The 17,661-nt window shown below is 40.3% G+C and overlaps 1 protein-coding gene across 4 annotated transcripts in view; it reads right to left on the bottom strand.

Moving 5' to 3' along the window:
- DMXL2 (Dmx like 2) overlaps window positions 1-5,581 on the bottom strand; it is a 48,889-nt gene extending 43,308 nt beyond the window's left edge. For all 4 annotated transcript variants that reach the window (XM_027732027.2, XM_027732029.2, XM_027732028.2 and 1 more), the window contains exon 1: window positions 5,445-5,581. In XM_027732027.2, the coding sequence (XP_027587828.1) occupies window positions 5,445-5,531 (87 nt within the window). In that variant the 5' untranslated portion in view covers window positions 5,532-5,581. The remainder of the gene's footprint in view (window positions 1-5,444) is intronic.
- Window positions 5,582-17,661: the final 12,080 nt, after the last annotated feature.

Raw genomic sequence — 17,661 nt, 5'->3', positions numbered from 1 at the left:
GAAACAAAGCAGTACTTTTCCAGCTGATTATACTATTTAGCATATGTTTTTAAAGTTAAGTAAAAAGGTGGTTGTGAATTAAAAGTGTGGTTTACAGGAGAATGTTTTTTTTCCTGAAAGAATCATCGAAATGCTCTTGATCAAGGAAGGAGATCTTTTTCCTTTGTGAAATCTTATTGTCACCTGTATCCATCCTACTCTTTGCCTGTGTTTACCACTGCACCAACAAGTGACTCAGCACACCCAAGTGTCCTGTGCCAACAGAGGATCCAGTCCATTATTTACAGACCTTAGAACACATTCCCAATAGCAGGGCACCAGCTTTCAGCTCCAGGTTCTTTGAGCAAGTGCTGCTATCTCTTGGTTCTGGAGTAATTTTCCAAGTATGGATATTTATGCTGAAAATGTGCCTTATTTCTTGAAAGTATAATAAAGTATATTACCTTAAATCTTAAAATTATTTTAAGAAGTACATTTATTACAACTCAACCTTTAAGAAAAGGTCAATATACTTTCATGTACTAAAAGATATTTCCATATTTCACATTATATGGTTAAATACAAGTTTTCCATTTGATAACTTTTATGCAGCTTTTCTAATGTGCTCAATTTATTACCATGTTTATACTTGAACAGAACACATTTCTGTTAAATCCTCTTTTCTTTTGTCCTTTCTCTCCTTAAGCTGGTGATGCAGTAGAAATACCCTACATTGACAAAAAATAGGGAAGTGCCATAACATTTAACATCAGTAGTTCCTTTTAAGGATTCAGCTGACAACATCAGTAGTTCCTTCTTAAGGCTTTAGCTGACAACATGTTCACAAGATCATTCATGCCACCTCAGGTCTCCCCTGCCAGAAAAACAGTGGCCACAGCATTGGTGATAAAAGGAATGGAAGATGCTGGGATATTGTAATGCATGAGAGGAGCACAGAGCTCTTAAATAAACGGAATTATAAGCAGTGACTGAACAAAACAAGTGCAGTAAAAACCACCCACATGGAGTATCTGCCAACCTCCATTTCTAATGTCACTGATAACTTCAAGGAGAAAATTAAATGGAGTTGCAAAACCCTCAGAATGACAGGATGACTTGCAGGATCCATAAGCAACTAATAAGCTGTAGTTTGCCAATGTCTGCTCTAACTGTCAGGATCTGGGACCACTGAAATGAGCAATGACAAAGCTCTAATTGAATGCAGGAGCACCACACAGAAGTAGGACATTATGTCCTACTCTAAGAGTTTATGCTATATCCTCACTTTTCAGATAATATGAAAGCAGCACATGCATCTGTCTTTTTCAGCTGACCATGTTTTCCAGTAAAACAACGCTCATCCTTAAGTTTCTGGCTATGGATAGTAAACATAAGATGCAGAAATTCCTCCACCTTCCTGCTAGTGATGGAGACACCTGAATTCTGAACCAGTTCCAAACTCTAATCAATGGACCCAACACTTACACTTCCTTCCCTTCCTTCCTCAAAGTAGTAGTAGAATTACATACACTTAATGCAAATTAGCAATATAACTGAGAAACAACTCCCAACCTACTACCAGCCTTTGGTCTGTAAAAGAGGCTTTCCTAAATCGACATTTGAGACAAATTCAACAGTGCTCCAGAGAAAAAAGAACCTAGTAAGAGTTCAGATGTTAAGCATCTGTAATCCAGTTTACATAAAGACAGCAGAGAACATATAGATATATGTAAGTAGTAATAACGAAAAGGGATTCATAAGTAAGTGTTTTAAGAAGGAAGAAGTAGAGAAGAAGCAGAAGGACAACCCTACACAGCAGGGAAAAGCTGTTCTCAGTTGCTGTATCTTGTGGACATCTGTGTGGATGAAGATTTTGCTGTGTTCAATGAGGTCAAAAAAAGTCTACATGGATGTAGGAGACTTATCTGCAACAGCTTCTGAAATTCATTCCACACAGCTCCAGTGTCAGTACTAGCATGGAAGATGTCAAGAAGCTTGTCTTTTTCAAAAATGAAAAATAACAATTTTTTTAACTTTTTATCAGAAAAGTTCTTATGTACAGATACACCTAAAATCTAATATTCTAGTTTTTAATTAAAAATGTTTAGAGTTACATATTTTGTGCATTTAATGGTACCTCTTACAAAAAGTAAATATTCATTATCTGCTGTTTGTGGGACGCTTGGAATTTTAATACTTATAGAATCCAGCCTTTAGGTAATTGATATAGTTATTTAACCTTAGAAACAGCTACATTCTGTCCACAGTTTCAGGGGGAAAAAGACAACCCTGAGCTTGGTACTAAGGGCAGAAGTCAAAGAAACAGAATCAGAACAGCTTGACATCTCTCTGAAACCACCTTACCTTTCTCACAGCAAGTCAGGTTGGTAACACACATCCCACACAGAGTTAGGGTCAGTGACTGAACCTGGCTCAACATAAAAGAGCTGCTTAAGAACAAAAGCTTAGTTAAATCAACTATGGTTTGTAAAATGCAGTTTACTACCCTGAAAAACTTACTAGCTGCCAGTCAGACTATGAGGCACAAACACCAAACCCACTGTCCAGGCAGGGTGTGTGCTGTAAGGCCCTTCTGCTTAAAGCTCAGCTCAACCTCCTTTAAACTCGCTTGCGAAACACCATTAACAATATTTGCTAAAATGAGAACATGAAGTAACAGAAAGTTGAAAAGTGCACAGAATTATTACCAGAACTTCTGTCATTTAGTACTTAAATCCTTGGCTTATGCAGTGTCTTCTTTGGAGCTCAGACGAAGGGAGGCTGAAGGGACTGTCTGGTCCAAGACAGCTTTATGAAGTTATTTTGCTTCTAATCACCCTTGAAACAGTTTTTCCTGTCTATCACCTACTCTACCAGACTGGGCACAACACAGCTACAGTGTCCACCAGGCAGTTTGCTCACCAAACCTCTCTGTGCTTCATCCCTTATTTGGGAAAGGCTGGATATATGTCAGGATTGCTGAAGGCCCATGTGGGAGCACAGGGAGGAAAGAGCACTGTGAGCATTTCAGATAAAGGACTGGCAAAACCTTTGTAGCCAACCCACAGCAAGTGCCTCTATTCCTTTGGATTTTTTAGCTTTATGGAGACACTAATACTTGTTTTTAGCAGGGAAAGAATAAAATAGTAGAAAAATAATTTCTTTTCCCTGTCTTATTCTCAGAATAAGTAGATGACTATTACCAAAGCTTTAAAAGAGCTGAGGCAGAACATGTCATCACCTTAGCTCAGACTGGGAAATAAAAAGCTTACCTTTATCCCCAGCAAGGAGTCATGTAAACAAGCCAAGGACAAACCATAGAGGAAAGGAAGAACGAAGAACCTGACAATTGCGATATTCCTAACCAGGGCAGAAAAAAATGCGTTTCTTGTCTCAGAATCATAAGTTTGCTGGAGTTAGATATCTAAGGCACATTTATCTTTAGAGGAAGTTTCTCCTTCCCCTACTCCTCAAAAAAAGGGAAATAGCTCCAAGACTGTTAACTAGTAGATACATATATACACGTCCCCAAGCCATTATTCTGCCGTTAAGTGGAGTATTTTTAACACGAGTGATTCATTCCTGCACACAAAAAAAGCTGGATTTTCAAGTCCCCGTGATGAATCAGTTGTAGCAATTGTGAACTAGTTCTCACGCATTTTAAATGCCCAAACACCGACCAAAAAATAGGTGAGCACATGAGCACACAAACAGCTGCACATGAATTCACAGACAGCATATGCTGTGCAGATCTCCCCTGACCTCCTGCCCTTTCACTGCTCTGCTGGTGCTGTGTTCTAGACGTTGACAGGTACTTGGTCGTAAGAGCAGGTCTGAGTGAGGCTCTGTGACCAATACTGATGGCCTCTTGCCTAAACTGCAAAACTTGCTTCAAGATCTGAGTTGAAGTTATGACTCCCAACAGCTGAATGGTTTGAGGCCCAGAGCTCTGTCCATACAGGTGATGCTGAGCAACAGAATTTAAGGGTAGGCACTAATGAACTTGCCACCTGCAGTGGAGGATGGTCTGTGATGCTATCATGGCACAGAGGTGACTGATATCCAAAGGATCTGCATATAAGGCTCCAAATTGTTTGCAGGCAGATGTTTTTAACCATACAGTTTACTACAGGATCGAGGTCTAAAAGAGCAGGAAATACCACAAATACAGAGAATGAAGAAAAAGAAAAGAGGAAAGGTACAGTTATGGAAGGCCAGAAGATATATTTAGTAAAACAGACTTATCTCCTTAATTCCTTGTGTACTGTATTATGAAAAAATTGGATGCAGCAGCCAGAGAAGACAGTGAGGTCTGTTACACGCAGTTCCATAATTAACTTGCTACCAAACAATTCTGAATTGTTTTGGAAAACGTTAGTTTTGCTCTTGGAAAATCCTTGTATAAACCATAACACATATTCATTATTGATGTTATCAAAAGCATTGCAAGAATTAGCATAAAATTGTCTTTCATAATACCAGTTGATTGACTTTTAAATTGTCACAGTAAAAAGAAACATTAGAATATAAGTAAATTACTTCTTATATAAATATCAAAAGTATCAGAGGTCCCTTTAATAGCAGTATGGCTGCATAGCAGCAGAACAGGGAAAATAAAGACAAACATGGCACCTTCTATTTCTTAAGACTTTCCAGCATTCATTACTGAAATTATAACATCTGTGATAATCTAAAGTAAGCTTTAAATGTCTGACAAGTCTGCTGACAGTTATCTTGTACCAAAAAGGATGCTCTGCATCATTTTGCTTGGAACTGTTTTGTGGCTAGGATATAATCTCGTAAACGTTAATATAAAATGTAATGAGACAATTTATTTGCAAATAATAACATAGTGATTAGATGTCAGTATGCAAAACACTGCAGAAGCTGAGCACTCGTTAAAATCAGAGCAGCAGATCATGAGCTAAAGAAGTGGAAATTGACATTGGAATAAACAAAAATAGCCTGTGGATGATAAACAGATTTTATTTTATAAACTACCGGCCTCGTGAAATTTACTTAAGTGTATTTCTTTATATCCTTGTGTTTCTTCTCCCTTCCCGTCTGAGAGGTGCATTTGGCACATTTGTGTTTTATCAACCATAGTAATTGAAGGGAAACGCTCGCCGAGAGCGGGCGGGCTCCGTCTGAACCCCGGTGCGACCTACCCCCTGCGCTTTGCAGATGAGCCATAAACACACACAAGGGGGGGAAAAAAGAAAAAAAAAAAGAAGGGGGGAAGGAAGCACTCAGGGAAATTTGAGGACGCAGAACCGGGGGTTCCCGGGCTGGGTTCAGGCACCGGCGGAGCGCTCGCTGGCGGTGATGGGCGGTCCCCGCATCCCCCCGGGTCCCCCCGGCGCCCCCCTCCCGGCCGGTCCCTCCCGTCCCCCCCGCTCTCCCCGGGCCTACCGCCGCCGTGCCGGGGCCTCCCCAGCCCGCGGCCCCCCCTCCCCGCCCCTTACCGTGAAGGGGGTGTCGTCCACGCTGCCCACCGAGTACCCGTTGTCGCCGGGGTTCACGGCGCCCGTGAGCACCTGGTGCAGATGCATCGCGGCCGCGCTGCCCCCGCGGCGCCGGGGCCGGGAGCGGGGCCCGCGCTCGGTGCCCGGATGGCTCCGCGGGAGCGCGCGCGGGAGGGGGGCGGGGGGCGCCCGAATCAGGTGAGGGGCCGGGGGCGCGCGCGCGGGCACCGCCCTCTGCGCGAGCGGCGGGGAGGGAGGGGCCGGGCCGTGCGCGCGCCCGCGCGAGGCGGTGGTTAAAGGGCGCGCGCGGGAGGGGGGGGGAGAGGGAGGAAAAGAGCGAGAGTGGGATGGGGGCCGGGCCGGGAGCGCCCCCGGCGGCGGGAGGAGGGACCGCGGGCAGCGAGCACAGGCAGGGACGGCCCCGCGGAGACGGAGGTGAGGGTGAGCCGGCGGCAGGACACGCCTCCCGGGGCGGGAGGGGACAGAAAAGGAGGGGAAGAGGAGCTGCGGGGGTTGATCGGCGGCGGCGGCGCTCCGGGCGTGAGACGGGATGGGGAGGCGTGTCCTGGGAATCGGGGCGGGCAGAGCGCTCAGGGCAGCGCCGCCAGGTACGGGCGGGCTCGCACCTCCGCCTTTTGTTAGTTACATATAAATATATACCTATATGTGTATATAGCGCTCCTGAGGATGATTTGAGTATTTTTCACTAAGGGTCCTCTCGTTTGGTCCCATCCCAAAGAGCTTCGGCAGCTCGTGGGAGCGCAGGGCAGTCGCTCCAGCTGCCCTGGCGCTGCAGGGACTTGCCCGCAGTGCTGGGGCCGTTTGGTGAAGGTGTTTAGTTGAATTATCTGCACGTGAAGTGACCTCGCTGAAAATATGGTGAGCGTTTTGCTGCTTTGTTTGCGATAACTGCCGAACACTCTTGAAAACTAAAGCCTTTAAATGTGCCTTCTCTGTCTCAGAGGTGAGAAGAAGACTGGACCTTGAAAATTGTTTGGAAGGGATTCGAGGAAAAAACCACTCTGTGTACAGTGTGTATACATAAAGAAAGTTCTCCATTTTCCTGTACTAGGTCAATACAGTAGTCTTGCAGTTGTAACACTGTTGCTAATGATTGAAGCTGCAAAACTCAACCTCCTTCAAAGTCTACCTCAGTTTTGACTGAGACTACAAGATTCATCTTGCCTTGGCCTGCTTCTTAAAAGTGTACATTTCTTACTGAATAAATGAATGCTACTCAAAGTGTAGTGGTAAATGAAGACATAGTCAAGGTACATTTGAATAGAAAAAATATTGTCATCACAATACTTTTGATTTTGTCTACTCCCATACTTGTTAAAGGCAATCCCTTTTTAACGAGAACAGTAGCTGGGGTAAAAGGTGAAAAAAAACCATTTTGATCTTCAGTTGACCCAGTTTCATATGAAACCACTCGTATGCTTTTCTGATGGAAGGCTCTTCCACAGAAGATATGTAATAACTAGCAACTGATTTTTATTTTCAATAAGATTATTTTTCTTTGAATGCATGCCACAGGACTTAGAGGTAAAAGTAGCATGGTGAGGCTTTTTTGTTTTGTTTGGGGTTTTGTTTGTTTGTTTTAATGAGTGGAACAAAGTCCAACTAATGCCTGAAAAAGCTAGTTGGCTTTTGAATTGGCCAATAACGACAATGATAGGAGCATAGTATGATCTAAAGGAAAGTGTTTTCCTTTCTTAGGTGTAGTAAAACTACCCGGTTTTGGTGGCAAAAAGCCTTAGGTGAAAGCAGAGTACTGCAGGATTGGTTCAGTCTTCCTGGGTACAGATATGATGAGGGAGAGTTTTGGTTTTCAGCTCAGAGCTCTGTTCCCTAATGAGGGTCAGACTGTCAGTAGCTCATGTGTGGCCAACTGAGAGAAATTCCCAGCTTATTGCTTGGCTTGGTCAGAAACTTGAGAGTTTGTCTTGTCTGGTACTTTAATTCCACTGAGCCTTTGCTGTGGGAACAGAATGCATGTTGTCCTGAAGCAAGTAAACTTCCTTTTTAAAGTAAAAGTTAAGCAAAATTATGGGTTTAATAGTAAAATACTCTGTTTGTGGCTTTGGAAACCTATAGACATGGCCAGCTTTGTGCACAGAACTTTGAGCAGAATGCTGCAAGTATCTGCAGATAAGGCCTTCACATTCTTCCCAAAAGCAAATATTTTTCCCCTGAGTTTTGCTGACCGATTGTTTTACTTACTTGAAATCATTATTCCTTGTTAGTGGCTTAAATATCCCAGATTGAAGTAATTTTTAGTGCATGTAAATGTGATTTCTGTTCGTGAGACCACAAAGTAACCTCTCTCTCACATATATATTTATACTTACATATATGTATAAAATACACAAAGTAATAATAATAATAATAAAATCCAAGGGACCTTCATTCTTTTCATTTCCCCATTTCATTCCTGACTATCTTGTTGCTTAATTCAATTACTTTATTTTCTTTTTAACTCTATGCAAAAGTACCTGCAGTACCTCTGCTGGAGTCTGTTTGCCCAGGAATTCCCTGATTTGGCTCGAAGCTGTGAGAAGGGAAGTTCTATTACCTCAGGCTGCTCTGTAGAACCAAAAGACCTATTTAATTTATGGTAATAAGCTGCAGTTGGAGCTGCCTTAGGTGGTGTTTAAGGATGTGTCAGGAATGCTGAGAGGACTTTCTCTTGGCTTGGTCCAGCAGGATGGATTACATGACCTATCAAGGCTTTGTGTGCATCACGTATGAGGATGACTCTGTTTTGCCTTCTGCTTCTCCAACTACAAATCTATCTTTTCTGCTGCTTCCAGGAAGAGAGGGAAGGAAAGGAAGGGTATCCAAATTTAGAAAACAGACACTGAACTACACAGATGCTGTGGAGAAATAACTTGGTTCCATTCGTCATAGGAAGAAGTATTTTCACTTAGCTAAAAAAAGGTGGTGTTATACAAAATAATCAGAAATAAGTACAATGTTTTTACATAGAAATCATGATTACATATAAGAAATCAAACCATTTTATGTACTTTTTCTTAGCGGTAAAAGATAGGGTTTTTTTTTGTTTGTTTGGTTTTGTTGTTGTTTAACTTCTGGCAAAAGGAGGACTGTTTTTTGGGGAGGGAGAAAATTCAAAAGACTTTCCTGTGAGATTTGCATAGGGAAGAAATCATAAAAGAATGATTGTTTTTTGTGATTAGGGAGAAGGTCTAGTAGTGCTGTCTCTTAATTCTCTTCATAAGCTTCAAGGTTTTGTTTTCTTGCCAGTCTGTCTAATCGCGATGGCAGTTCCAGACCAGTAGAATTTTTCTGGTGGGGAGTGGGATGGGATTTTTCTTAAGACAGGATTGAGTTGTTTAGCAATTGTTTAGTTGCAAATACTTGAATGTTAAGAAAGCAGAGACAGAATAAATTACTTCTAGTACTGATATGTGGCATGACATTGGACTTTAATGACATGGGATTAAGTTTAACTTAACTAGTTCTGTTGGCTGAATTTATTCTGTGTGCTCCCTGTTAAATACTTATCCTACACAGATATTTAGTGAAACTTTCAGTGAACAAACATGCTCAGAATAATTTTTTGAGTGTCTGGATCTTAATATTTGGTAGGAGGCACTGTTCTTTTAATGCAAATATTTTTCTGCAAGTGGAAGAATTAATACTTTGTACCCTTTCAGTTCTGATTATCCGTGTATCTTGCCTTTCCATTCATCTTTCAAATACCTGGGAAATAGCATTCAGAGCAAGTGTTCTGATGGCAGTAGGTGTACATGGAAGATGTTCTGGGAATTTCCCCTGTTTTTTTTATTGAGGAAAAAAACCAACTCAAATCCCTGACACCTGCTGAGTCATATGGTGCTGCAGTAAGGATTTCAGCTCTTCATCTCTCCAAGGCAGACATTTCTGTCCTTGAGGAGGCAATGAGGGGTGTGCATGGGGTTGTTTATAGCACAGACTCCTGTCCAGGAACTGGAGAACACCAGAAGAAGATTCCAATTATGAACTGCTATGACTGTTTCCAGGCCTAGACCAGCTCTTCGACACCAACAGTTTTATAAGCACCACAGGAAGTATTCTGCAGTGAAGGCTGAGGAAGACTTGAATTAAAAGCCCTTCTGAGAAACTTAAGTCAAAATATTTTGGACTGACGTTTGACATGTTATCAGTTTAGGTTTGTGTTGCTTTCTTAGTTGCTCTTGTGTCGTGTATTTCTTCAGCTTCAAGGTGCCCTGTCACTAATACATCCTAGCTTTAGAACTATTTTTCTTCTAATAAGAAAAAGAATCTGTAAGGGAATAATTTTTCTTTTGTGCTATTTTCTTTTTGCTTTCCATATGGTATCATTCTTACATTTCACTGGCACCTGTGTAGACTGTTTTTAAAACAACACACACGTCTGCACGTTACATTTTTGCCTAACATTTTCGGGTGCCTGAATGTATCCTAATTCAACCTATTTTTAAGACTCACTGGCTTTTGGTAAGACTTTAACTACTTTGAGCCTATTGGAATACTTTCTATGCTTCCAAAGATTGTAGTATGTTGTAAGTAAAGCCAACCAACCTTGTAAGATTATTGCTGTCAGTTTTGTTTCCTTTGAACTGCATATGCAAATAAAGTATGCAGTCAGGTGCATTTGGCTTCCTAAAGTCACTATGAACCTCTTATTATTTTCTTCTGTTTGCAATATTAAACATTGTCTTTCATTCTAAAGGTATATTTGCATTTGTTGAGGAAGAGGAGTGAAAACAGTATCCTCACTGCTTATTTGTTTTGCTCCCAACATGCGCAGCAGAAGCTTTGAAAAGAACACGTGAGTGACAGCTTGTGTAGACAACCCACCTTGGTCATCAAACTGCCTTCTGGAACATCTTATTGGTTTCTTGTCAATACAGGGAACACATTATAAAAAGAGGTGTGTAAAATAAGACTAAATTTGCCCCTTGTGCAACATGTCAGTTTGGTGTAATAGATGCACTATGTGCCAAGTACTGGGGTTTAATTTGGTTTGGTAATTTTTTGAGGCTCTAATCATTAAGTCTTAAGTACTCATGTCTGTAGCACAAATACTCAAGCTGAACCATTGCTAATTAACCCAAGGGCATTTTCTTGTGTTGAGCTCACCAGTGCAATTTATCTGTCTGGGCTGTGGCTTGGGCAGTGTGAATGTGTTTACTGTGGGTAATTTTGGGACCACAAGTATTTCATTTGCTTTATGCATTTCCAGGCAGCCTGTCAAGACAGATATGAATCATTTGAAGTGAAGTAAAATAGTTATCAATATTCCATCTTGCATAACTCTGAGGCATCTCTCATCAACTCTGCTTAGTATAGAAGTTTAATTTTAAAATTAAGGGAGTTTCTCATGTCTAATTGACTTTTAAAAAGCTGAGGATGTAGAACACATAGTTAATAATAACTAGGACTGTATAAGAGTCTGATATTCTCTCCCCTCCTCCTCCAATCAAAGTTGAAAATAAAAAATCTGCCGTGAAATGGAAAATTAAAATAGATGGAGAAACTTTTTTAATTCCACTCCCCCCCCCCTGCCAAATACCTTCACTTTGGCTGCCTTGTAGCAGGTCTTGGCTTAATATCTGCTCATAATTTGTGTCCACAGAAAAACCTTTGGAAATTTCTTGCAGTAATACATAAAGAGATTAATATTTAAGGTATATGGAGTATTATTTGTAAATTACATTCTAAAAGTGGTGTCTAAGGAGGATATCTCAAGGGCAAAGTGCTACCTATGTATTCAGTTGCTGAAATAATGAACTGTAAGTTTTCTAAGACGTGAGTTTAAGGATGGCACATGTGATGTGCAAAGCTCTGTAGACTTCATAGTTTCAAACTGGTGACCAAATTATTTGGGATTTGTATTACTGGTATTAAAAAGCAAATTATTGTTGACAATAAACTAAATACTTTTCCAAGAGGATTATATGTGGAACAACTCAGTTCTTTGCACCTTCTTTCCAAGGAATGCAGGATGTCTGTACAGGTTTCTAACTGTGGAGATTCTCAGTGCAGAGACACTTGAGGATTCCTGAGTCAGTGCATTGGTGAGGAACATGTGGATTTTCTCTGATCTTCAAACTGATTTGCAGAGTGCTGCAATACATGTTAAAGTGAAATGTGTTTGACTCCTTATATTATATAGCACCGTGAGTCTCTAGGGTTATTTTGGGATGTGAACTGTGTGTTCTGATCTTGCAGACCATTCTGAGATTGTAATAAAGATGTATCCTTATGAAAAACATCCTCTTCATCCTACAACTGCACACAGGATATGAGAAATGAGTGTAGTGCTGGCCATAGTTAATTGTGCCATGCAATGAATACACTGAAAGTGCACTCTGGCTGTCCAGTCATACACCTTAAGCCAAGATAAAGAGTGAAATTTGTGCCTACATAAACTAATAGTTTTACCAGTGACTTGGTTGTTGGGAAGAGTGTATCAGGTTTCCTTTAATTTGTGTTTATTTCTTTGAGGTTTTGTTGTGCTTGCTTAGTTTGTGTCACATCCACTGCCTAGTTTCCTCTTTTCTGTCATGTTTCCTCTTTCCATCTGCACAAAGTTTTGAATTCCCTAACTCAGTTTAATCAAATGCTGAAGTCCCTTGTACATAATATGGAAATTCTTAACAGGATAGAGAAAAGAGACTTTTAGGCCACCACTGATGGAAAAACTGCAGTTGCAGTTTGGCACAGGAGGAAAATGGGTGTCAGTACCTTCAGTGAGAGGAAGTGGTGCCGTTAAAGAGAAAGGGGATGTCACAAGGGCCATGGCAGGGCAGTAAGGAGGGGACTGAGCAGGTGGCAGCCCATGGGTTTAATTCAACCTACTGCTCATGTAACACCTCCCAGGAAAGGGGTTCTCCAGTGTTTCCAGCCTAATGCACACGGCAGCTGCTTTTTTGACCTGTCTCAGCCTCTTTTTTATTTTTTTTGTGGCTCAACGAGAAGGGGTGAATTGGGGTTATTTGCTTTAGCCTGAAAAGCAGAGGGCAAAGTTGATTTTGTAGTCATTGAAGGAGTGATAAAAAGCTGTGAGTTCATTGTGTACAATACAAGGAGAAGCTTGAACTCAGCCCTCCTTACTCTGGAGTGGGATGTGCCGAGCACCTCTGACAGGTAGGGATGTGTCTGTGTGTTCTGGGTGTGCACAGGAGCAAATGAGTTAAGTGGTGGTGATATTTGCCAGCAGCGTGATATGGAAATGCTGCCCACTGCCTCACACAGATCTGCTGCCATCTGTTCACATAGGTTGGCTGCATTAAGAGGAGCGGAAAATTGTATAATTTTCCTTGTGGAAAAACTTGCTTTTGTTTTTTGTCTGGATATTTATTTTCTCTGAATTCAGGTCAAATCTCTTTACTCTTAATATTTGGAAATTCCATGGATGTATAAATTTAAGTAAAGGAGCCTCACCTACCTAAATAATACTTTCTTCTATATCTCATCAACATTATTTTTTTTTTTCCAATTCCAGCAAATACATAAATGCAGTGATGCAGGCAGCAGGACAGGCAATCTGTTATGTGGATCATAGAGTATTTTTTATATCTTATTGGTAAGATAACCACCCACAAGGGATCATTTCAGAATGACCTTGTAGTCACAGTTACCAGACAGTCTCTATTTTGATTTTTAGAGTTAAGCAGATCAAATAGAATAATTACAATTGCTGCCACGTTTGTTACTTAGCTAAAGGATCTGTCAGCATTTTGCTAGTGATGAGAAAACTAGTTGCTAACTCTCACCTTCTGCCTCTCCTCTCTGGGGATCCCTGGAGCAGGAGACATCGGGGATGAACTGTTGTGTTTTCTAACAGTTTTTTGCCACTGGCACCTCAGTCCATCTCAGCTGTTGCTGCAGTAGTGGATTAGGTCAACCTTGAATCTGGCCTGCTTTGTAGCAAAGAGTCAAAGTAGCCCTGGCAGGCTCGAAAGCAGCAAAGTGGTTTCCATTTGCTTCTTGAACTGGGCCCAGTGCCAGCACAAAGATTAATTATACCCATTATGTCTTAGTCCTAAGTAAATAAATGAATAAAACATAGAAAAGAGAGATGCTTAGGAGAGATGGGTCAGCACTGCAAATGCTTAGATTTTTTGGTCTTGCCATCACCAAGAAATGCAGTAGATATAAATAATCCACTTTGCAATCCAGTTATGTAGTAATTTATTAGGGTTTATACAGCTTAATTTGATGCTTGCGTGCTCAGATCTCTAGCACCAGTGTAAATTCTCTGTCTGTGCAGTTGTAGTAATGTGAAGAACTGCCAGTTGAGTGGAATTCCTGTTCTGAAGAAAACTGAAACATTTTATTGAAAAATATTCCAGCAGGAATTTAAAAACTCAGAGGACTGTGGAGTAGTAATTATTTTTAGTATTTGGGAGTATCCGACACTGAGCTGAAAAGTGGTTTCCCCACCACCACCACCTAAGGTGGCTAACTTGGGAAACCTGGGAGCTGATGCTGCAAAACCACCAGGTATCATTTCCAACTTCAGAGACTGAAATTGAGTCTAATATTTCTTTTTTGAATTCAGAAAAGATGTTAGAGAGTTTATGTTTTTTTGCATTGTAGAGCCCAAAGGCCTAAGGGAATTATCCTTTTATCTGCACTTTTGTTCAGTCATTTTACAGTCGTGTTCACGTGGTGATACAATCATGATTTTTTTGGTGGTAAAAGACATATATGCAATATAAATGTAATTTGCTAATGCATTTAAAAAAACGTATGTACAATGAGTCCATTTTTAAATGGTGTCTTGACTGCTCCAACTTCAGGAACAGAATGGTTGAATGTTGCTGGTTTTTTCTCTTGTTTACAGCTGAGTGCAACTGAACAGATGGGAGTGGGAGAAAAAATGACAAGCCAGTGCAGACAGTGTGATTAATTTGTTGGGTTTTATTGTGGGAATTTTTGGTTGTGGTTTTCTTTTTTTGTTTGTTTGGGTTTTTTTAATTGGTGAGGACAGTGCACTTACTGCAGAAAGAGCAGCAAAAATACACAGGTATGTTTTGAGTGTTGTTTGTCCATGCCTCAAAAATTTCTTCAGTTGCTACCTGAATGTAGTGGGAAGGGAAATAGTCTTTGCTGCTGTATTTAGAAAGGGTGGTATCCATAAGGTATTACAACCACCAGTGTTTCAGAACTCTGCCAGATGGCGTTGGTTGTGAGTAAGTTCCGTGATTCATTTGGTAAAATATTTGTCATGGCAACTGAGGAGCCTCTGACTCATTGCTCCAGCCAGTGGTAGGAACCACCATTGGCCTCACCAGATGTGATGCTGGATGTGAGGGAACATCCCATGATGCTACTTTTCAGCCTGGTTATGTTGCCCAGTGAGGTGTAATTGTAAATTCTTTTTGCTTGTATTTCTGTCTCAGCGTTCAGCAGACCTTAAATTTTCTATTTCAAAAACCTAACATACCTACTAAAAATATCAAAATATTCACTATATTTTTCTTGGGATTGCAGTAACTGATTAAAGGAGAAATGAGTTTTCACTTCCATTAAATTCTCTCCTCCCCATTTTGGAACAAGAAGTAGGAAGATTAGCCCAGGAATGGAATATCCAGGAGAAGAACTGGAAAAAAGGTGTGAGGAAAGACTGGAACAATGCTGGATTTGTTTCCTCTAGTAACTGTTTCGGGGCAAGGTCTGCCAGGTGCTGTCCTGACAATCTATACCAGTCAAAAAAACCCCCAAAAACTCAAGCCCTTTGTATAGCTTTGATCTCAGTTCTGCTGTTCTTAAACATTTACTCTTCAGTTTCTAGTTTAGTGTCCCAAAGTTCTTATTTGTCCCTCCTTGCTAGTAATTAGTAAGTAGCAATTCTGGGGAATAGATCAGAATTATTTCCCAAGGAATACTCTGGTAGCTGCCTTGGAAAAATGACTAAGCATCCTTGGAGGCAACATCAGGTAATGTGTTATGTGCTAGGAAGGACATATCCTGTCAGAATGGGTGTCTAGAGAGACACAACAGAAGCCTTTCAGACATTTTATGAGCTTTTATAAGTTAAAGAAAATATCCAGGGACACAGATGGTTGCAAAACAACTCCTCTCCCACCTGTAAAACTGAAAGAGTACAAGCCCCATAGAATACACAAGGCTATTGCCATTTACATGGTCAGAATCACCTCTTTAGGCACAGGGCTTTCTATGTCAACAACTGATTATGGAAGATTTCTGCCTTCCTCAGTCTCAAGAGGGAGACAAAATCTTCAGCTTTCTCTATTGGTACCAGCCAGGCTTTTAGCTCGCTTTCTTTCCAGAAGTATGTGGGTTTTGCTGTTTTGGAATGGACAGATGCCAGAGAACCTTCAGTTATAAAGTAATTTTTCTCGTCTCAGCGTATCTTTCTTCATACTCTAATCAGGAAAAATGTATTTAAAAAGAATGTGTGCCAAAGAGTTACTTTTGACCTTAGTCAATGTGCACCACTTTGTTGTATTTGACTGACCTATATCTACTTACAGCATTAAAGGATCATTCTCTATCTCATAGAAATGTGCTTCAGATATGTATCTATATACCTGTATTTTCTTTATACATACATATGTATCTCTTCCGTGTAATAGAAACATAACCAAAATATTTTAGTATCTAATGACAAATACAAGTATGGAGAAAAATTGCAAGACAACTTTGCTGCATGCCTGTGCTTTATTTTGACCAGGCTACCTGTGTTGGTGTCACCTTGCAGGGTTTCTGCAAGGTGAGGGACACACACTGAATGCTGGAGAAGGAAGCAGTGCCATAGATAGATGGTTGGTGTACATGTACTTTACATATGTGTTGGTTAGTTATTGCCCTGTACAGTTGCATGTTAACTATCTGATTCTAAAATTAAATCATAGAGGAAAGGGAAAGAAACATTCTGTCGTCTGTCAGAAGACAGTCAGCACAGTGTTTTCATAAAGGCAAGCCTTTTTTAAGTAGGATCTGAGCAGTTTGGAGTGATGTATGAAAGAAGCAGCACCACTGGTGATGGCATAAAACTATACTGAAGTGTATTGTTGTCAGTGTAACATTTCTTATTCCTTATGTCCAACGTGTTCTTGAATGATTGTGAAAAAAGTAGAAAAGTGATTCATTTTGAATAATAATCAATTTTCAAGAATTGAGGGAATGGGTAATGCTCTACTTTTACTGACTGAAAAGATCAAAGAGAATAAAAATCAGAATTACTAATGAGAAAAGAAAGTGTTTAAGCTGCAGTAGTTTTAGATTTGATGTTTTCACAGCTGATCCTTCCAATATAGAATTGAAGGAACTGTTTAGGTATTGCACTTAAAAAACTGAATGGTAAATATAGTTCTACTCTGGCAGAAACTTATTTTATAGTGCAAACACTTTAAAAAGGTTGATTTTGTCCTGAGTGATTTGTTGTTTATGTATCTTTTGTTAAGTAATTAGAGAGCTGCCAATCTGATACTTGACAAACCCCTTTCTTAAACAAGATGAAAGGAAATCCTTTTAATTTATTTGCTTTATTCAGGCTAAAATAGAGAATTGATAGTGGAAAGTTAATTTACTGGCAGCAAAAAAATAGAACTAGTTTATAGAATCTCACAGATCAATCACACAACATACAAAGCACAGTGACAAGTTCATGTCAGTGCTGGATTATAGTATCAGTTGATAAAAACTGATAACAAAGGATCTGTTGATTTTTACTGTAGGAGCACATTGGCTTTGTTGTTCTGCCTGACACCAATTAATGAGGTTGTTCTGTTCTCAGTGACTGCATAGAAACAGTTGCTTTCATGTATTGTTGTTCTATGGCAGGATTTTGTCTCTTGCTAAATTGAATCCTGTTCAGTCAGAGTGGAGGCAGAGGTGCTATTGATTCTCAGGGAATCACAGACCTCTCGAGATTCTGTACTCCTGTTTAGTCATCTGTTTAAATTTAATGCTGCTCCTAAATATGTGGGTATTTTATGAAGGCTTGGGGATTGCCAAGGCATGTGGCAATATTTCCACCAGAAAATACTTTGGAAATGCAATAACTTACTGCCTTTTTTTATAGAACATTAGTGACACCCAGTGGTTATATTTGGTTATGGACTAATAAACATTATAAAATTTATTCTAAGCCTTTTTCTCTTATGAAAACTGGAGCTCACAGAACCCATGGAAAAACTGTTTGAAGTCTGTGGGCCTTTGGTATATATTCTGCTATACTTTAGGTTCAAAAACT

Source organism: Pipra filicauda, unplaced genomic scaffold (assembly GCF_003945595.2).
Source record: "Pipra filicauda isolate LSUMZ 115617 unplaced genomic scaffold, ASM394559v2 scaffold7_size6619720_pilon, whole genome shotgun sequence".
NCBI classification, from domain to species: domain Eukaryota; kingdom Metazoa; phylum Chordata; class Aves; order Passeriformes; family Pipridae; genus Pipra; species Pipra filicauda.
Note: the sequence above shows the minus strand (reverse complement) of the source record. Positions and strands in the feature narration are given on the sequence as shown.